General features: G+C 38.7%; 2 protein-coding genes across 2 annotated transcripts; one reads left to right on the top strand and one right to left on the bottom strand.

Moving 5' to 3' along the window:
• Positions 1-294: 294 nt before the first annotated feature.
• On the top strand, positions 295-14,000 carry rcl1 (RNA terminal phosphate cyclase-like 1). The gene is made up of 9 exons (XM_088434419.1): positions 295-520; positions 906-977; positions 1,591-1,766; positions 3,392-3,466; positions 3,539-3,663; positions 4,172-4,297; positions 6,980-7,136; positions 12,142-12,245; positions 13,830-14,000. The coding sequence occupies exons 1-9, from the start codon at positions 391-393 to the stop codon at positions 13,981-13,983; spliced, it is 1,119 nt and encodes a 372-aa protein (XP_088290545.1). The 5' UTR covers positions 295-390; the 3' UTR covers positions 13,984-14,000.
• LOC148411486 (annexin A3-like) lies at positions 13,084-20,694 on the bottom strand. Its single transcript, XM_088434420.1, has 14 exons — positions 20,596-20,694; positions 20,311-20,352; positions 20,158-20,205; positions 18,958-19,045; positions 18,780-18,874; positions 18,597-18,710; positions 18,311-18,401; positions 18,146-18,225; positions 17,979-18,035; positions 17,735-17,828; positions 16,619-16,714; positions 16,444-16,502; positions 15,634-15,756; positions 13,084-14,309 (listed from the first exon to the last, which is right to left on the bottom strand). The coding sequence occupies exons 2-14, from the start codon at positions 20,320-20,322 to the stop codon at positions 14,253-14,255; spliced, it is 1,014 nt and encodes a 337-aa protein (XP_088290546.1). The 5' UTR covers positions 20,323-20,352; positions 20,596-20,694; the 3' UTR covers positions 13,084-14,252.
• Between the last annotated feature and the right edge of the window lie 651 nt (positions 20,695-21,345).

The raw sequence follows: 21,345 nt of genomic DNA, 5'->3' as shown, positions 1-21,345 counted from the left end.
GTCATGCGTTCTTAAGTGGGTACGTTTTTGCGTATACTTTTCATATGACCAGTCATTTAAAATAATTGGGGATTTAAAATACTTTGGTGTGATAATTTAGTTTTACTGTTAAAATTTAACGCACGGGAATCATTTTGAATTGTCTTCAAACCGTATTAAACGGTTATAATAGGTGGGTTAGCCGTCGGCATGCATTATTCTTTTGTTATTGAACGCCTCCTGCAGGGTGCAAGTGGTACCGCAAAAATAAAGCATATGTTTGTCCTTCCTGGTTCTCCGTAGCTTTTTGGCGTCCGCGTCTTCCTGGAAAAACACACGTGGATTTCCACTGACTGCAGCCAGCCAAAGCAGGAGAAGCCAGCCAGCCAGCCACCACAACCCATCTTCATCATGACCAACCAAGGGCTCTCCTACGACGGCTGTAACTTCTTCAGGCAGCGCCTCGTTTTGTCCACGCTGAGTGGGAAGAGAGTTAAAATTAGTAATATAAGGTCCAAAGACGACAACCCGGGGCTTCGCGGTGAGTGAGTTGGGCAGCCAAATTTCATGTGGCGTCGCAGTTAGCCTCCATCATGCTAACGAGCTAGCTGCTACGCAGTTGCGAGTGAGTTTGGAAAGGGTCACTACGGAGGAGGACTTAAGGGGCTGTGATTTTAATTCGAATAAACTGAGATAATTGTAGCATTTTATAGTATAGGAATATTATGATTATGAGAAACAAGAGAAAAATACACCTTATTTCAAACGCCGTTTTACGTCAGTATGGTTCCGTGCTCATGTGTTATGGGATGCGCAGACTTCGCAGTCACGCCTTAAAATATTTGTTGTAATTACGATTAGTTCTTTTAATAAAAATAATACTTATGTTTGACTGAATTGTTGTTTTTTTTCTCCATGTTATCCAGATTTTGAAGCCAGTTTTATCAGACTGCTGGACAAAGTGACCAATGGCTCCAAAATAGAAATAAATCAAACAGGTGAATGTTTGTTTTGTCTTTTAAATACAGGTTGCTATTCTCAAGTTATGCCTGAAAATATGAGTGATCGCTAACAAATGAATGATTAAAATGTTTTATTGTCAGGTAAGGGTTGTTTTTTTATTTGAGAAGCATCCATAGTAGTGTAGTCCAGCATGGGCAAAATCAGATATACATAATCCAGTAGAAGGTCATTGAAGAGTTGTATGCCCCGCACATATTTGTCGAAGCCATTGTTCCCAGTTATGTTGCAAAGAAATTTTTCTAATATCATTATCTTGTAAATATTTGACCCGATGTATGTGCTACCAGGTTCCAAATATTTTGACATGGTCGCCTTGCCTCATGTTTACATCTCTAAATTATAAAACACATTAAAGGTTACGTTGATATAAAATTATACTTACATATGGACAAGGCAAGTCCCTAATCTTGGTCGTATGCCTCCTTATACCCAAAGTTAGCTGTAATAGGCGACTCACGTGATCCTGATGAGGAAAATAGAAAAGATAAATGATGTAACTCCAAATCATACAGTACAGTCATTTTAAATGTAGAAAAATAATAATTGTTGGGTTTTGTCATTAATGTGATCCATGTCTTTCTTCTCAAGGAACCCTCTTATTCTACCAGCCTGGCTTACTTTATGGAGGATCAATAGAACATGACTGTAATCTGCAGCGTTCCATGGGTTACTACCTGGAGGCACTGCTTATGCTGGCACCTTTCATGAAGACCTCATTGAAGGCCACCCTGCGAGGCATTACCAATGACCCCACAGACCCGACAGTGAGATTACACACTTAATTTTCGTTATGGCTAGGGATACAAATCTTGTTTTAAGGCAGTGGTGTCAAACTAATTTTTATTTCGGGCCGCATTGTAGTGATAGTTTCTTTTTACATACATATTTTACATACATTTTACATACATTTAATTTTCGTTATGGCTAGGGATACAAATCTTGTTTTAAGGCAGTGGTGTCAAACTAATTTTTATTTCGGGCCGCATTGTAGTGATAGTTTCTGTCAGAGGATCCGGAATGACTGTGAATTCAAATACATTTTAAGTGTGTTGATCACACATTTACCAAAATTTGATATCAGAAGCCGGCAAAAATTGTTCAAAAGAGATTTGGAGGATAAGAACATTTTTAAAAGTTAAAGACAACTTGCAATTTTGATATTTTAGTCAGAAACCTGAAGTCAAATCAGCATTTCAAGGGCCACAAAAAGTGGAGTGGCGGGCCGGATCTGGCCCCCGGGCCTTGACTTTGACACCTGTGTTTTAAGGTATAGCGGCGGCAGTGGATACCATCATCGCATGTGTGTGCTTGTTTTGTTTGACTAAATTGTTGTAAGCCTTGCAGAAAGAATGAGAATACAGAAGGTACAGTAAGTGAGTCCAAATTAATATTTGTCTTTATATATACAGGAGTTTGGTCTGCTTATTGGTGTATTTAATATATTGTCCATGGCTTTAGGGAAAATGAGCATTGGCTTTTGTTAACTTACAATGCATCGTGGCATAGCGTCATCTTTACTGGCCACATAATGGATACTACTGTACTCAGGTGCACATGGTTGCCTTGTACCAATGTAATCAAGGGAGATGGAGTAAATTAGCTTTTGGTTTAAACATATTAGTGATTAAATATAATTTTGGGGCACTGTTGTGTAGATGTGAGTGTGCAAAGGTATATGATAAGGTATAATGGCAACTTGAACAAAGTGCTTTTTTTTTTGCCTTGTTTTGATATAGTGTGGGAGAAAATTGATGAATATGCCCGGGAAACTGCTCGACAGGGACAATGAATTGCTATTAGTTAAGGTTATGTGTTCTATTTTAAGGGGTTTATTTATTAATGGGAACCCAGCAAATTTAGGCCCTAACATTTGAGGTTAGTTTGAGGCCTGAACATTTGGGGCTATGCACTTTATTTGTTCAATATAAATGTAGACAGCAATTTTTGGGCATTGTCTATTAGGAATGGTGTACTTCAAGTTAATAGCATACTCAACATTTTTTGAGAGAAATGAAGTGAAGCGTCTCAATTGAGGTTGATGTGTTCAATTCAGTCAGATGGTACATCTAAATTAGGCTTGTGGGGAGGTAAAGTGGATATCTGATTTGAGGTAAGGCATTTATGCAATTTGATGATAGCTGGAAATGTTCCACTTTTATGGTTCAGAAAGGAGACAAGGCATCGTATATGAATTTCTTCGTGATGTTGAGAAAGAATGTTTTTGAAGATTTGACCAGATAGGTAGGTATTGTTGCTATGGTGAGAAATAAAAGCTATAGGAAGGCAGTTACATACATAGTGCAGAGTTGTGAGAGATGGATGTTGTCATGGGAAAAGTGAAGCACATCTGTATTTACTGCTGCTGCTTTAGCACATGCGTTTTCTGTAGGTTGATCTGCTGAAGTGTACGGCTCTTCCTCTGATGAAGAAGTTTGGAATCGAGGGCGAAGACTTTGACCTTAAGGTGAAGTGTGAAGCCCTTTTATGCATTCAAATTGAGAACCTTGAAACCAAGGTTGACTTTTTGCATCCTTAGGTGATGAAAAGGGGCATGGCACCCAATGGAGGAGGAGAGGTTGTCTTCACGTGTCCCGTCCGCAAGACCATCAGGCCCGTGCAGCTTACAGAGTTTGGAAAGATAAAGAGAATCAGAGGAGTCGCGTATCCTTCAAATCATGTTGCCCCCACCATACACACACAGAGCACACATAGACAAACAACTTTTCACATTTACATTTATGACTGGAAAATTTTGAGACTTTACTAAACTTAACATGCTTGTTTCTCAAATGTGGGACGTAGCCAGACCATCTGGAGAAAACTCACAAGCATGGGAATTACTAGCAAACTCCACATGGAAAGGCAAAGCTTGGATTTGAATCCTGAATTTTGAATTGTTTGGCAGATCTGTTTAACTACTTGATCATAGATTCTCAATCCCTTTACCCTTTTACATTATAAACGTTATTTCTAAATGTATATTCATCTTTTTATGTGAATATTGTACATCTGGACTAGCCATGGTATACACAAAGTAAATGTATATAATTTGAGACAAGTCGTATGTTTTTAATTTTTGTGACTTTTTGCTTGCTGTGCCATGGGAAAAATTTTGAATGTAAAATATGTGGCGTGACTGTTTCGATGAGCCTTGACCCTCTAAACGAAGATATTCAGTGAGAGTTTCCCCTCAGATGGGCAACAGGATTGTAGAGTCGGCGCGGGGCATTCTGAACCAGTTTATTCCAGACATCTACATCCACACGGACCACATGAAGGGAGTCAGCTCTGGCAAGTGAGTATCTCAAAACATCTGCTTTGCTTTGTCGTTTAAATCTTCAGTCTTTGTGACAATTGCAACATGTGTATGGTAACAGATGACACGTAATGAAACAATTTGTACAGGGCTGCAAGAAATAGTTATCGCTGCGCAAGACGAAATATTTGGCTAGATGTAATGTTTTTAACATCTATTCTTAACTGACTGCATTAGCATAGAGTTGTAACAGACTTTGGTACTTTATTTCTTGCATACAAATTCGAATTTCAGGCTCCAAGGTTACTTTGTTTACTACAACACAGTGGGCCTTAACGTGAAATTTTAGGAACAGAAATAGAAAAATTTAGGGACACACATGTTAAATTGACTAGAAAAGGACATATTCCTGCCGCTTATACTCACCTTATTGCTTATAAATGGTCTGAAGTGCAGTTTAAGTTGGTCAGCTAAATAATATTCAAGAATAGTCATATCTACCAAAAAGATTAAATGTACTCATTCTTGGAGATAAACAAATTACTTGCACTGTCTTATTTTAGGAGCAAAATGGCTCGATTTAAGGGCAGACTGAATATTTCTTTAATGATGAAAATGTAATTCATCGACGCTGCCAGTAGGTAGTGCTACAACACACTAACCTGCTAACCTAGATGACTTGTTCACTTTAGGATCTGTTGCTTTAGATTTGAATGCGCAAGTTTAGAATTTGGAACCTAACCACAGTCTTCAAGTAAATAATGCCTCAAAAGTCACACAAATACATTAAACTGTCAACGCTCTTGATGTCACACAAGATTTAGGATTGAGCATCTGGAGCATTAGCTCGTGGTAACAGCGATAGAATAAAGAAATTGGGGAGGATGACTATCAATATGGAAACGAGACTTGGCATAGCATAGCGAAATGATATTCATGACTTCATAGTCACGTAAATTAAAATGCATTTTCCAGGGCTTTGCAAATGTATTTAGAAGTATGTCTTGTAGCAAGCGTGACAAGAGTTGTCAATGTTGTTTTGATATTTAGGCTGCATAAATAGAATTATGTACCATGTTATAACATTTAAAATGGCATTTGACATTGACATGCAATATACAGTCCTGCTCACCAAATCACTTTTTTTTTTCACAATATCTCCAGTCCTTGAAAATAAATGAAAATGTACCAAATGTATATAATAACTCTTCTAATGGAACGTTTAAAGCAGCAAAGATGTTTTTCAACTTGCCTTTTGTCAATTCAAAGAAAAAAATGAAAAGATGGTATATGCAGCATTATTGAGACCCATTTTTAATATTCAGTTGCACACACCCTTTGGCAGCGATAACAGCTTCCAAATGTTTCTTGTGGAAATGTATAAGCTTCTTGTGCTTCTCAGCTGGTATTTCTTTTCCACCATTTGGCTAATTTTTCAATATCTTTATTGATTGAAGTTTTTTCTTCGGTTGCAAACTTTATCTCATATCAAAGATTTTCAATAGGATTGACATCAGGACTCATTGGTGGACATAATAAAACGGTCCATTTTTCCTTTTCAACTATTCCTGCGTGCCTTTAAATGTGTGTGTTGCGTCTTTGTGTTGCTAAATGACTCATGTTCTTGGACTCAAACCAAGTTTTATTACTTTGGGTAGGACATGTTGCTCTCTAGAATATCTTGATAATTCTTTTATTTCATGATTCTTGTAATATGATCACAGTGTCCATTACAAGAGGCAGCAAAGCAGTTCCACAGCATTTCTTTTCCTTGCAAGCTTCATTGAGCAGTTGGTAAATAAACATAAAATTGTGGCTTGTCCAGGTACTCCTTGGCAAAGAATAGTTGCTCCTTTTTTATGCCTTTGCCTCAGCAATGGTGTCTTCCTTGTCCTTCGCCCATAAAGCCGTGTTTGATTTAGTGTGCGGCATCTGTTACTTGTTGAAACTATGACCCCTTACTATGTCAGGTTGGCCTTCAAGTCTTTGGATGTTAGATGTAGATGTTTTTTTTTTTTTTTTTTTCCCACAATTCCCGTAAGCCTTCAAAGACTTCTGTCATCAATTTTCTCTTTCCCTCATGTCCAGGAAGGCTCCAGACAGTTCCATGCTGGTGTAACTTCTTATAACCTTTGGAGGGCTGTGGTTACAAATTAGCTCCTTTTGTCTTCACCATTGTCACAAAAGAATGGGGGATCACATGGTCTTGTACAATTTATCACAGGTGTTTCTCATTTGTTGTTCATCAAAAGGTGCATCACAATGTAATTCTACCCATGTTTAAAGGAGAGGATTCCAATGCCAGTGACACTCCCATTTTTTTATTGATTCAAATTGTTGTTCGTCATGTGGCTTTTTGTCTTAAACACCAGCTCTCTATAGAATTAAAATGTTTTACTTGATTGTTTTTTTTTTCTCCTGAAGATATTCTACATTATGTACTTTAACTTCATAGATGCCAGTCATGTTGAGCAGGACTGTATGTCACACATTATGGAAATGCAACAGTGAACCGCATAAGTTGTGAACAAGTAGTGTTTGCTAGTGTTGGCATCCTCACCCACTCATGTTATTGCCCAATGTGGATTTCTAAATATACAGTAAAAAGAGCACAATATTTTACACAAGGTATGGCATTTCCTAATTTGGCAAGTCTTGCAGAGCAGTTGCTGTGGGGTAGTTTGTAGTTGTGATTATCATTCTCAAACTGTTTTCTCACAGGTCACCGGGTTTTGGTCTAACACTAGTGGCAGAGACTACCGAAGGTTGCTTCCTAAGTGCTGAGATGTCCTCCACGCCGCAGGGGCAAGGAGACCCCATTTTGCCTGAGGACCTTGGTCGCAACTGCGCCAAGCTGCTGCTGGAGGAAGTGTATCGGGTGAGTGTTGTAAATTTTGGGTTTTCTGCCCATACGCGGCTCAAAACCTATTTGCTTTATTTGTTAATCAAATTTAAAGTTCTACCCAAGTGTTATGCAAACAAGCCATTTTATTTGGATATTTCAACAACTCCTGAGGTTTGTACACTCATATGGTCGGTTGGATTTGGGTTTGAACTGGGATGGCAAAGTATTGTATATGGAAACGCTGTAACTATATTTTCTAAAACCTCATAAATGTTCATGCCTTGGACACACACATCAAGTATATATTAGCACACCAATTGGGAATGCTGTTTCCAGCCTTTCCTCAGACAATATCTTATTCTTTGGCTGAATACCTGTCATCCACAGTCAGGACATGAGTCAAGTGTGGTGCAGTGGTCACACTAACTCTCCTTGTTTTTCTGACATTCCCTTGTTATGGCCTTCAGCGAGTCAGGAATGCAGCTATGAATTTGTTTATATACACGGCTGGCAGATTGGATTTAAATACAGCATCTCACAAATGTGAGTAAACCTTACATTTTTGCTGATATTCTATCCTTTCATGGAACAACACCAGGTAAATGACACTGACAACTAAAAAAGTTGGTGTACAGATTATCTTGCAGTGTAAATTAATTGTTCTTATAAACTATCTAAGAATAAAACATTTAATAATTAAACCACATCAACAAAAGTGAGTACACCCATGAGTGACTGCTGTTGGCTTCATGATAAGCGCACATCACTTACTTTAATGAATGTCACATACGTACCAGAATGTTTGAGTATAAACTAGGGATGGTCAAGGATTGAAACCAAGTACCAGTATTGGGCCTATCCTTGACTTTTTTTCAAGGGTTTGGTAGTCATAATTTCCTCTCATTATTAGTACCAAATAGACACAATTTATCGAATTTTAATTGTGATCACCATTTTGGCTGCCACGATTAATGAAGCTGATCCTTTGCAATATTAAATTTAAAAAGCCAGCTACGTACATGTCAAATCAAGCACTTTCAGTCATCCCACCATGAGGGTGCAAATGCAAGGTTAAGGCTTCATTAAGCTTAAGAAATAGTAAGTGAGCAAATCTTGCTAGGAGTGCTGCAGCATGCTTGGTTCATGCCTGAAGCGTCCGCAAACAAATGATGTCATTTTGGCTTTTTTTTTTTTTTTTTTGGGTGCGTGTGTATGAGTGGTTTTTGTATTAGTGACTATTCAAGTTACGAATTTGTACTGGTGTCAAAGAAAAGTGATATTGCACACCCCTAGTAAAAACAGGCGTTAGCTATTCCTAACAATGTTTAAATGCATATGAATTAGGATGACACTACTACTATGCTTTGACACACAAATTACGTGAGTTACACTATGTTCTCATGCAAGGTTATCGTGCAAAGGCATGCAAATTAGTCAAGGGTTAAAGCACTTAAACATTATTTCATCTTGAAGAAATTACTTTGTGGCCTGTTCTGCAGGATTTAGTTTTTAGGTAATTGTGCTTCACAAGTGTTAATGGAGAAAACTTGTTGGGAGTGAAGATTTTTTTTATGTGGGACATGGGCGTGCCTCTGGAACAGCAATGATTAGAAAGACCTTTGGTAAAGGTGAGCTCCATGCAGTAGACTGTAGAAGATTGTTTTCCAACAGAATATGGTCTCAGAATAATTATCAGTATGTGTGTAGTCTTTTTGAACTATTAAATACTGAGCAGGTGGCTTGGTGGAGCAGTGGTTAGCACGTCCGCCTCACAGTTCAGGGTCCTGAGTTCAAATCCACCTGGCTTCTATTTGGAGTTTGCATGTTCTCTCCAAGCCCACGTGGTTTCTCTCCGGGCAATCCAACTTCCTCCCACACTCCAAAAACATGCATGGCAGGTGTATTGGACATACGTAATTGTCCTTAGGTGTTATTGGATGCCTAAATGGTTTTTAGTCTCTGTCTGCCCAGCAATTGGCTAGCAACCAGTTCAGTGTGTGTCCCGACTACTGCCCGAAGTCAGCAAGGATAGGCACTAGCAAGCCTGCCGCCCTTGTGAGGATAAGAGGCTATGGAAAATGGATGGATAAATACAGACCACTGCTACCTACTGACACCAGGTATTATGTCCACTCATGTCAATGCAGAATAAGCCTCAGCTGCTGTTCTCAAGATGTAACTTAACGGGTTAGGGTGACATCATCTGGTCGTTCAAACAGCCAAAGTGTTCATCACTCAGTGCTCCCCAAAACTACGGCCCGCAGGCCGGATCAGGGCCGCGTTTTGCCCAGCTCCTAGAACAGTACTAGAGATGCTTCATGATTTTTTAAAATTTTTCTTTTCTGACCACGCGATCGAGACTTACACATGCGTAGAACATGACATTCTAAAAGGGGTATTAATATTTGGTTATGTGTGGCATTCTGGAAAACAATAAACGTTCACGTTCAGACATCTCTTTGATTGTTACACTTTTCTCTACAAACTGACCTGGCCACCCATCTAAGAAGAAAAGAGTCATGTAGTCCTTGCATGAAAAAGGTTTGGGGACCTCTGCTCTATATAAACAGAAACTAATAATGTTCTCAGGGAGGAAAATTACACTTAGCATGAACATGTAGAGTTTGTTTCAGCAACTGTGCTTTGGCTGTGAGTCTGCCTTGGCTTCTTATTGGAGCCATGTGAGTCCAGTTATCTGGTCAGGGTAATGCTGATTAACTCTGAAAGAGCAATATTGTTGAATGCATCCTCTTCAGTCGCAGCCACTGCGTCTGCTGCAAATGTGTCTTCTCAAGAGGCTCTGAATATGGGTGGATCTCCTTTTTTTTGTAAAGCAGAATCATATGTTATACCAGCTTTTTTTCTAAGTGTTTATTTGAATAACTGCTTATTTTAATAACTCAACTGTAGTTGTGGAGCTGGTTTCAGTTGAGAAGGAAAACAACAGGAATATTGATAGTCCAGCTTGAAGTATGTTGGTTTTTTTTTTTGTTTTTTTAAATTTTAGACAAACAAAACCAAAAAAAAAAAAGTGTGTGCTGTATGTTTGCCCTCTGGTTAATCAGTACAGTCAGCTTGTAGTAAACCAACCACGCTCCATGGACATTTTGTTTTTGTAAGCAACATCAACAATGGACAAGAGCTGATGTAAGTAGTCCTCTCGACAGATCTTATTGATTTTTAAATGCTTGTTTTTGGAATATTCTGTAGCAGTTTTCTGTGGTGTTTAAAAGTAAAGCGTAAAAATTGTAAATATGTTATATCTTGCTTATATTTAGTTTCTGCATTGACCTTTCATAGTAGAACAAGTGAGTAAGCAGTTTTTGCAGAAATATACTGTAGTACTGATGCTTTTTTGTGAAAAGGAATTGGCATTTGTTGTCAGAATTTAAGGGGCTTTTCCAAATGGCCATGTGGTGTCCGGAGTCTCTTGGGAGACTAACATTTTTTTTTTTTAATGAAACAAAAGTTCTGTTTGTTTTACCAAAAAAACTAAAAAGTGAAAACAAGTTGATTGACAAATATGAATATTTTTATAATATAACCCTTAAAGATTAAGACATGTTTGCAATTGTAGAAACTACAAAGGAATTTAAAGGTTACTCAAAGGGATAAGAAAAATAGTCAAATTAAAATAAAACCGTAAAATTAAAAGTACAAGAGTAGACTTTTTTTTTTCTCAAAGTATGCCTACTACTAGTTGTACAATTCTTTTGAATTTTCATGTAGGACTACAGCTTTTCAACTTTTTTCTCAATAAAATTACTTTCTTGTATTCTGATTCACATAAGAAAAAAAAACACGTTCAAAACTTTGTTAAAGTTCTACTCAAATTACTTCTGTTAACAATAAAACTTTTTCTGCAAGAATTTGTCAGCAATATGTACAGTAATCTAACATTGTTTTGAACGGATGGGTCTTGTGACAAGTGTGACGACATGAAAATCCAACTGGTCAAGTTTTAGACAGAAAAAGGGGCCAAGCGCCTTCCACCCACAAGTAGCTTGTGATACAATTATCAGGAGTGAGCGTCCGAGCCTGAAAGTTTAAGAAAAGCTTTAATTTCAGGACGTTTGACATCCATTGCTAAATAGCGAATGTGATCTTATCTTAGCCACCATACAGTGTATTTGCAATTTCAACTTTAAGGGACAGTTGTAAACATTGTACTGTTGCCATTGTGAAATTGTCTGTGCAATGTTTCAACAGTACTTATAACATTTGTCTTAAAAGCGCAAAAACAGATAGCAGGTTGGAAATTACAAGCTGCACATTGAGAACTTGAGACTTAGAGTAACATGAATGGTTTCAACTTTTGTGTACATATGGAAAAACAAAACATTCAACTGCTTTTTAGTCAGAACAAAAAAAACATTCTTATCCTTAATTTTGACAACTGACCTATGCAGAGTAAATATTTCTAATTATTAATCACTTCAATTTTAATTTAGTCACAATCACTTATAAAAAATCAGTTGCTTAGTTTTTCAACTTCAACAGTAAATATTAATTTCTGTAGTCCTCCATTGAAAGAATGATTAAATCAAAATTAAACATTTGCTTGTATTTTGGGAAAGTGATCAACCATTGCCTGCCATCTGCAATGTTACGGACCAAATCAGGAATGTAAACTTAATTCATGTTTGTTTAATTTCAACACTTTCAATTAGAAATATTATCCTGTTTTTGAATAAAGGCATATAAAGTCTTTTCTTTTTAAATGTCACATATTGACAAAATAATGGACCGGTTAATCAATTATCAAAACAATCATGATTGGCACACCTGGAAGACTGCTTGTGCCTGAAAGGTGAATTGGTTTTAAGCAGTGTTGGTGCCCGCAGGCATTGGGTAAGGGTTAGTTAGTGTGAATACACTTCACTAAAAATCCCAAACTATACAGTCACTGTGCCATTCGGCTTTCGATGTTGTTTCCTTCCTAGACTTCGGAGTTCCACCTCCACCATGGGTCCAAACATTTCCATCTCTGACGTACGTTAGAGTTGACAAACACGGCGGTCCTTCTTTGTGTTTACAGGGCGGTTGTGTGGACTCGTCCAATCAGAGCCTGGCACTGCTCCTGATGACCCTTGGCCAACAGGACGTGTCAAAGCTTTTGCTTGGACCCCTCTCGCCATACACGTAAGCAATTTGTACACATACACAGAGTGAAAGCTAGAAACCGGCTTAGTCATAAATAGCTGAATGGCTGCAGCAGACTTCCCATTTAGTTATTATTCAACAGTAAGACACCAGGGTGTTCCAAAGTTCTCATGTTTCCCTCATAAATGAATAAATGTGGTGTACGTGAGTACTTTAAGCATTTATCAGTGCAGAATATATATGCCTCTTAATTAGAAAAGTTTCAAACATTCAATGAAGTTAATGAGAGTGAACTAAAAATTTCAATACTTAACATATATTCTAGTAGCCTCTTAACCTTGCCCCAACTACTGTACCAAGACTGCTGGGATAGGCATCAGCAAGCCAGCGATCCCAGTGGGGACAAGCAGCTAAAATCAAATGGCTGGATGGACCACCAAATGCGCTATGTGCGCGAACTCTTTAGAAAAAAAAAAATACATGGACATCAATGCTATAGCTTTAGCAGGGTTTTATTTTGAAGTTTTTCCTCAGGGTTAGTGTGTTGACTCCCCCTCAACGACTTCTTCGTCCCAAATTGTTGCCATCTCATTACATAGCTACAGTACCAACATCAACGAACCACCATTAAAGAATTATGTAAAATGGATGATTAAGGACTCTAAGAAAATGCTTTCCAGTTACACTTACGGTAGCTACTAACGTGAGGGTGGGACATATGATGCATTCAAATGCAGTTGGACATTTCATACTTCGATAAAAAGACCAGACGCACCAGACATTAAAAACTGTAACAAGGAGAAAATGTTTCGTAACAAAATGAAAGGAGCTATTTTGTGATGCACCTTAACCTTGAGTACCTCAGTTACACCCCCCCCCCCCAAAAAAAAAAAAAAAAAACACGTATACTTAACATTTCAGTGTATGAGATGACATGTTACTTTTTCAATGCATTTTCTTGAGCTTGGCATCTTTCTACTGCACTGTTGATGCTTTTCCATTGGAACCACAAGGCACTAATATATATTTACTTAACTAGGGTTCCAATTTGTCATTGGTACCGTAACCTTTGACTGCATAGGACTAAAATCCACAAGAATATGCTGTAGTTGAGAAAATGTTTTGACTAACGCGTTTTTGACATTTTCGTGGCACAATCTTTGCTGTGGAAAACCAAATGAATGGCTTAATGCTGAAAGAGTTTCTGGCCTGACCCATGAACTGTCCATTTTCAGTTATCATGGTACCGGTGCTGTGTTGCTCTCAAGTACAGTACTATGATAACTGAAGATTGGCAGTGCCATCGCTATACATGTCTCTTCGCCTAGACGCCTGACCAAGCTTTTTTTTTTTAAATAAGATCTATTAATTATAAATTACATTTCCCTCTGTGTTTTACTCTCAGCTGTTTGTTTGCTTACTTGAACAATAAGTCGCAATACCGGTCTCAAGACATTGTCTGAATTGTAGACGTGGCATCAGTAAATTTGAGGGAGACAAACATTTATGATGGACTATTATAATAATCGTGAATGCAAATATTTTAGGATGAGTTTTTCATCTTTCGAATGATGGGTGAAGCCTATCTAGCTAATTGATCATGTCTTTGTTCTCTCTTTACAGGATAGCGTTTTTAAGACATGTTAGAGATTTTTTCCAGGTCATGTTCAAAATGGATGTTCGCAAGCCTTTAGAAGACGAACGTAAGGGAGGAGATAAAGTTCTGATGACGTGCGTTGGAGTTGGTTACAGCAACTTGAACAAAACCCTTAAATAAAACATTTTGTATATAAATGTCTTTGTCTTTATTTAACTCTCCAACAAGAATGGATAAGAAATACTGTGTAGTACCAGTTTTCAGTCAATGGAATGTGAAATGCATATAAGGCTCTAAGTTCTTGTGGTTTGTAAGGCTCACTAACAAAATCGTTGAAATTCCACATTCCTTTCAAGGCATCCTCTGTGCTCAACTATTTTACCAATGTGAAAGTCCCTTCCTCATTTCCCAGCTGACCGCCATTTTTCATTGTAGGAATTTGGGGGGAGTTAGTCTTGGCCACACAGATGTTTCAGGGCGTCGCCATAGCTGCCTGACACTTCAGACTGAAAACAAAAACAAAAAAGTGGAACATTAGTCATATTTTCAATATTAAAAGGGACACTACATTTATTTAGCCATTAACAATATTTTGTCCATGAGTAACTTGATAACTTTGATGTATGTTTAATACCTTTTAAAAACATTGTTCCACTTAGATTTTTCCACTTGCCATCGACTGAAAATGACATCATGTGCTCAGGCCTAATGTAACAAGTAATCACAGTTCACCTTGTGAAAATCACTTGACCAAACCCAGGAGAGCGGTGACTCGTAATTGGTCATTACCTGAGCCTTGATAACATGATGTCGTTTCCCATTGTAAGCAAGTTGAGAAGTGCAATTTTAACCACTGGGGGAAATGTTGACCCAACATTGGCTTTTTGATGTGTTATCAAAAGGAAAAGCATACCAAAAAAACACTAGGGGGCAAAAATATTGCATAGGTTGTCAAAACATGTCGACTTTCAATATGCCGTCACTTCTAAATGTTTGAAAACGGGAGGTTGAGAGGTATATCCTGCAGATGTCAAAGGTAGCCCATGTCAGGCTCATTTACCGCCATTAAAAATTGGAAATGTTTTTCAATGGGACATATTGAAACCCGATGTTTTATCATGCTTTTTTTTTTCCCCCCCTTTCTTTTTTTGCATTAATCCTTTGAAAGGCAACTCGCAACAGGCTGCAGTAGAAATTTTCCACCAGGGGGTGCCAGTGGACAATTTATGACACTTGCAAGTATTTCAATGACTTCATTGAGGGGTTTAGTCAGACTCCCATAATGCAAAATTGTTGCTATTCATTGTAGGACTTGTAGTTGACAAACGGCTTCGATCCAATAACTAGATGTTGCATGCATGGAACCTTTTATTTTGCTGCAGGGAAGCCTACTATTTTATGCAGCGCATAACATTACATCTGCACATTCCCTTCTGCAAAATCTATAGTAATGAATAGCTGTTAATGTTTTTTCCCCCCCTCACAAAATGAAAATTCAATGAGACAAAACAGCCTTGGAATATATATGTTTAAATATACATATGTATGCCTAGGATTGTTGCCCCTGCACATTTTGAGGGGTTGAAAGTAAAAATATATATTTAACGATGTTATGACCCTTTCAAAGTCAGCCCAAGTTGGGTAATTATCAAGCCAGGGTAGTAAAAAATCCCCTGACACACAGGGGTTAAAGGTATTTACTATTTGTGGAAAAATTGAGTTGTCAAATTAACTATGGACAGCATAGTAACATTTTACTGCTGAAAAAGGCTGCATAGATTTAGTATCTTTTCAAGGTGATCCTATGTTAATGTAATGTTATATATTTACCTGCAGTTTAGAGTAGAGAGAATATCCAAACAATTTCTTGTACTCTTCTTTAATGTCCAGCAAATCAATTTCAGAGCGGCTGACGAGTATCCGGGTCAGTGTTGCTTCTGTGGTCCCTAAACCCTGAAGACACCCATTGTGGAAAATAAGAATGTTATACACAAGGCTGGACTGGGAAAAAAAAATGTAACTGGCATTTTGACTGGGACTGGCGTGGGCACATGTACGTATGGGTGCCTACCTATGATTGTTTGAATCCCTCTTAACATGTCATTTGTCATGAAATGACAGTATGTCCAGGACCTTGCTCACCCCCCTAATAATACAAGCAGGATCAAGTCCAAGTAAAAAGCAATATTTTGCTGAAATGAATCTACTACTCTAATGCCATTTTATTTGCCGCTGATCGGTTGCTGTCTATAATGTAAAATGGCTTAATGGGCGACTCACTCTAAATTTTATCTCTTGGGGGAAAAAAATGGAGGAAAATAGTTGTGAAATGACATTGCATCGATTTTAAAAGATGCCGGCCCGCTAGACCTTTGCCCTTTATGCCAGCTCTCCTGCCCAGTCTAGTTTTATCTAAAAGAGGATGGCACACATCTCAAAGCAAATACTAGAATTGTTCTTTTGCATTGGGACTTTTTTCGACCCGCTGTTATATTTCAAACCGACACTGGCACATCCAAGCGACAGGCTTAACATTCTTCTCGGGGCTTCTGTTGACAATGCCATCGTCCACTGCTGCTAAACTGAACATAAAGCCTCTAAACAATGTATTTGGGATCTTGTGAAAGGGATGTTGCTCACCCTCATGCTCTTAAAAAGCCTTTCTGCAAGGTATGCTGGGACATTCTTCACGCATTTGACTAGAGGGAACAAAATCAAATATACAACTTAACAATAGGACACAACAGATTTAACTGAAAATCCTACATGTCTTTCCCAGGGTTCATAGTTCAATAAATAAAAGGGTGTCACTCACCGACAGCCACCAGAAGCTCCTCCAGATTTCCAGACATTTCGCCCTCAATGCTCTCCTGCAGAGTCTTCTTGCTTATGTTCTTGAACTCCACCAGAGCTGTGCAAATGCAAAATGGTTAAGTTCATAACAGTAATTCCAATTCTGTGTGTAACACTGTGATGATGCACAGTGGGAAATTGAATCTCTGGTCAATTATCTATGTTGGTGATGTACAATGACAGGCAGAACAACTAATCTACTAGATAGAAGTAGGTTCATAAATAACCATATTTTGTGACGTTTTATTTTCTTCAGTGAGTTCTATTTTTCTTATGTAAAACACACTACTCATAAAAACTAAGGGATATTACAAGGGAAGTTTTGGAAAATATTTTAAATGCAACTTATTTTTAGCCTCCTCAAACACTGCAAAATTTACAACAGACACAGGAGATCCACAAATATTTGCAAGGAAGACAATTTCTATGCTTTTCTGAGACTCTTCTAATCTGATGAATTTTAAGACCCAGTCAGTGATCACAATATCCTTTTTGAAGCCTTGTGATAGTGAGGGCAATGTTACTCAATTATTAGTTGTCACTATGAGCTTATGATGTCAAAAAGTAAACATCAAATATTGTTCTAACCAGAGATGAGAAAATCAGGTCCTGAAAGTAAAAACCCTGTCACCATTTGTCTTTAGCCACATGTGCTTTCACTTAACAGGTAAGTTTGAGATCATTTAACCACAAGTTGATTGGAAGCACTTGTGGCTAAAGCCAAACTGTGGCAAGGTTTTACTTTCTGGACCTGGATTTCCCCACCTCTGGTTCTACCTGAGCCAGAGTCTTTCTTGGTCAATTTCTGGATCTAACAGCTTCTGTGGATTTTGCCATTTGTCTTGTTTGTTACAGAAAAGCATGAAGTGTAACTGTACATTTTCTATTCATCCTGAAACTATACCAAATACTATCCTCTAGCTTTTTGTATAAGTAAAATATCATGAACTTTCACATATATTTTACCAACATTTTTACTTTTTATTTTGAACCGATGGTGTCACCCATCAGTCTGTTATAAAAATCAAATATGGCCCCTAAATGCATGTTGCTGCACATAAACACAATGAATCCTCACTCTGTCTTAGTTGTGGAACACTCCTGTGGCACAAGATGTCGATGAACCTGCCCTCGTCGGTTCCCCACTTCTTCTCTCCTGCCTCATACAAAGCCTGAGGGATTCATTACAGTAGAAACAAACCCTTATTTTGTGTGTGTGTTAAAACACGCCACTCACAAATCGACAACCTCAGGAGAAACGGGCTCAAAGTCTGTTTTGGGGGAAAACAATTTGTGACCATTACAGCTCTACTGTAACGTACTTTGGCATCTGCTTTGGCTTTGGCTGCATCCACACTGGTGCTCTCGTCTCTCTGTCCCTGTGTGGATGAACCCAGGAACACAGTTAATATTATCACTTGAAACCTCAATTCTGATTGTATTTCATAGCTGTATCTAAAAAAAATAATTCAGTTAAGTCCAAGCTTACCTCCGCCAAGATGAGCAATGCTTTGCCGTAATCGCCAGACACCTCTGATTTAAGGTCATGAACAAGCAGCCTTCCTGTTTCTATGACAGACATGTTGCATCATAAACTGCTGTTGCGCAATTGCTAGCCGTTGGAATCCAAAACTTTGACATGTAGGTTGCTCACCTGCGAGGTAGACGTCTGACATGGCTTTGATCTGCTTGTTAGATCTTGAGGCAAAGAGTTCGGTCAACGTGCTCTCCGTGGTCCCTGCACCCTGGAAGGGACATATGCAGTGATAACCACCATTCCCGAGAGGTGATACAAATGTTTTGTGTTTAGAAGTCTAATTTGTATCATAATACCAAGTTTGTTTGTTTGTTTTATCCAGCTAGGCTGGACAAAAATCTAGATCTACACTGTCCAAAACACTATCGTGCAGAGGAACTGTCAAACGAGCGTTTCACATTACCTTGATGGCTTTGATGACCTCATGGCAGTCGTAAACAGCAGGAGGTTTTACTAAGGCCACCAACAAATCCTCAAAGTCTCCATGGGTGTCGCCCTCCAGGTCAGCTATTAACGCCTAATGCAGACGATGCAATTTGGGGTTGCCACACCATCCGCAATGTTTGTCACAATGTTTCGCACTTACCCTTCCTGTGGCTTTCTCGTAGGCCTGAGCAATGAGCTGCCGCTGAGCATTACTTCTTTGAGTCAGTACCTCAATCAGGATCTTTTCCGTTGTGCCTGAAAGAGGAGAAAATACATCACATTCACCAAAGATTAAATATTGACAATATATGAAAAAAAAGTGGCTTTGATAAACTTACCAATGCCCTCTATTGCCTTCCGCAGAGCAGCTACATCCTCTTCCACTTTAAAATTGACCTTGTCCTTCACAGTACCTCTTGTGTTGGACTTTTAACAAAAAACACAGAATACTGACCATTAAACCAGGAATAAGTCACATACAGTATATTATGGTGGCTCACTCGGCATATGAATTATAACAACATGAATAACAACAACACTCCTATATGTCCATTTATCCATTTTCTACCACCCATCTGAGGTCCGTGTGGGCAGCAGCTTCAACAGCCCAGACTTCTCTCTGCCCAGGCATTTCGGCCCGCTCCTCTAGGAGGATTAGTCTCTCGGCTGGCCTAGGTCATCCCAGGGGCCTCCTCCCGGTGGGACATGCCCGTAACATCTCACCAGGGAGGCGTCCGGGAGGCATCTTAACCAGATGTCCGAGCCACCTCAAAGGGCTCCTCTCAACGCAGAGTAGCAGTGGGTCGACACTGAGCCCCCCCCAGGATGACTGAGCTTTTCACTCTATCGAAGGGGTGTCCAATCCCGGTCCTCAAGGGCCACTGTCCTGCATGTTTTCCAGGTTTCTTTCCCTCACACACCTGATTCAAATAATCAGGATCATTATCAGGTTTCTGCTGAGCGTGTTGATGAGTTGATCATTTCAATCAGGGGTGTCAGGGAAAGAAACCTGGAAAACATGCAGGATCGTGGCCCTTGTGGACCGGATCTGGACACCCCTGCTCTATTGCTAAGGGAAAGCTCGAACACGCTGAAGAGGAAACCCATTTTGTCCACTTGAGCGATCTTGAGCTTTCGTTAATGATCCACAGCTCATGACCATAAGTGAGGGTAGAATCACCTTTGGGCTCAGCTCCATCTTTACCACGACTGACCGGAATAGAGTCCACATCCCAGAAGATGCTGCACCAAGCCACTTGTCGATCTCCCGCTCCATTCTTCCCTTACTCTTGAACAACACCCCAAGATATTTAAATATTGGGGCGAGACCGCATTCCCTAGTGGTCGAAATTCATTAGAATATTATCATTATTTTTTTTACTGTTATTTAAAATATTATTTACTGCAATACTCGCACACAGACCTGTTGGATCCCTCAATAGATGAGTAGAAAATGGTTCAGATTTTTTTTTTAGAGACTTTAGACATTTTGAAATCTGGTGGCAGAAATAAAAACAAATGAATTAAAGTGGCCTTACTGTCACGCTCAGTGAGGAGGGCGAGTCCAACAACAAATCCAAATCATTCTGCAGATATGAATGAAATAGGAAACAGAAAACAAAAGAGGATTCTATTAAATAACCATATTTGGCCGACCAAAATTACATGCAGAATATCCTCCAAGTACTCACCCAAACGGACATGTTTGTGGCGGTGGACTCTCAAGTTTCGCACTAAAAGAAAGAGCAGAATGCAAGAGATCATTTCTAAACTCAATTTCATCACCCTTGCCACCGAATCTACTTCCGCAAACTTCTCCAAACCATCCAACAAGCAGTACGCAAACTCAAAAAAGAATCCACTTGTATCCAACTTGTAACTGTAAATGTACTAAACGTGGTCAGATCCTTTTAAATACTAAAATGGAAAATAAATTGCCCTTTTTATTGATCTATAGAAGCGAGCTTTTTCCTTACCTGAATCCAATGACAGGCTTGATATCGGTGGTGAAATTCCAGAATGTCACACTCACTCACGGACTTTTCACGGATATGGAAAAGACCACGCCCATCAGGGAGAGTTGACTCATCTGTTTTCCCCCTTTTTTTGTGGCAACTAGCCAAAAAAAAATTCTTCGTTGTGGTAATTAACTTCTAAAACCAAAAAAAGTACTTTTTTTTTCAATAGACATTTAAAATAATATAAATGGATCTACGAAGAAGACGAAAAGAAAACCCCAATTTTTCAGAAATCTAGCATGTTACTGATTATTTCTAATTCTCTAAGGTTGAACAAATTTCAGTTCCACAGAAAAATATCAAATAATTTCAAATTATACATTAAACCCAGCTGGTATTGCTATCTCTATTAGTGACATCTAGAAGACAATCTCTGTCACACAACAGTGGTGTGACTGATCATGCAGAGATCAGTTTACAATATATGGAACTTTATGATGTCATCAATTCAAATTGTATTCCCAAATGATTTTATTGCTACATTCTGAGGGAGCTACAATATATGGTGGCCCTGACGTGCGAATCACAAAAACAAATAACAGGACAAACAAAAGAGCACACTACAAAAAACGAAGCACAACTGTAGAACAGGAATCGCATGACCGTAAACATGGACCAACACTAGCCGCCACCCACTTCTGAGAAACCACCACCATGATTTGATGCGCGAATTCCCTGACTTTAAACGTTGATTTTTGAACTAACACA

Source organism: Hippichthys cyanospilos, chromosome 15, assembly GCF_059441005.1.
Source record: "Hippichthys cyanospilos isolate Australia breed blue-spotted pipefish chromosome 15, RoL_Hcya_1.0, whole genome shotgun sequence".
NCBI classification, from domain to species: domain Eukaryota; kingdom Metazoa; phylum Chordata; class Actinopteri; order Syngnathiformes; family Syngnathidae; genus Hippichthys; species Hippichthys cyanospilos.
Note: the sequence above shows the minus strand (reverse complement) of the source record. Positions and strands in the feature narration are given on the sequence as shown.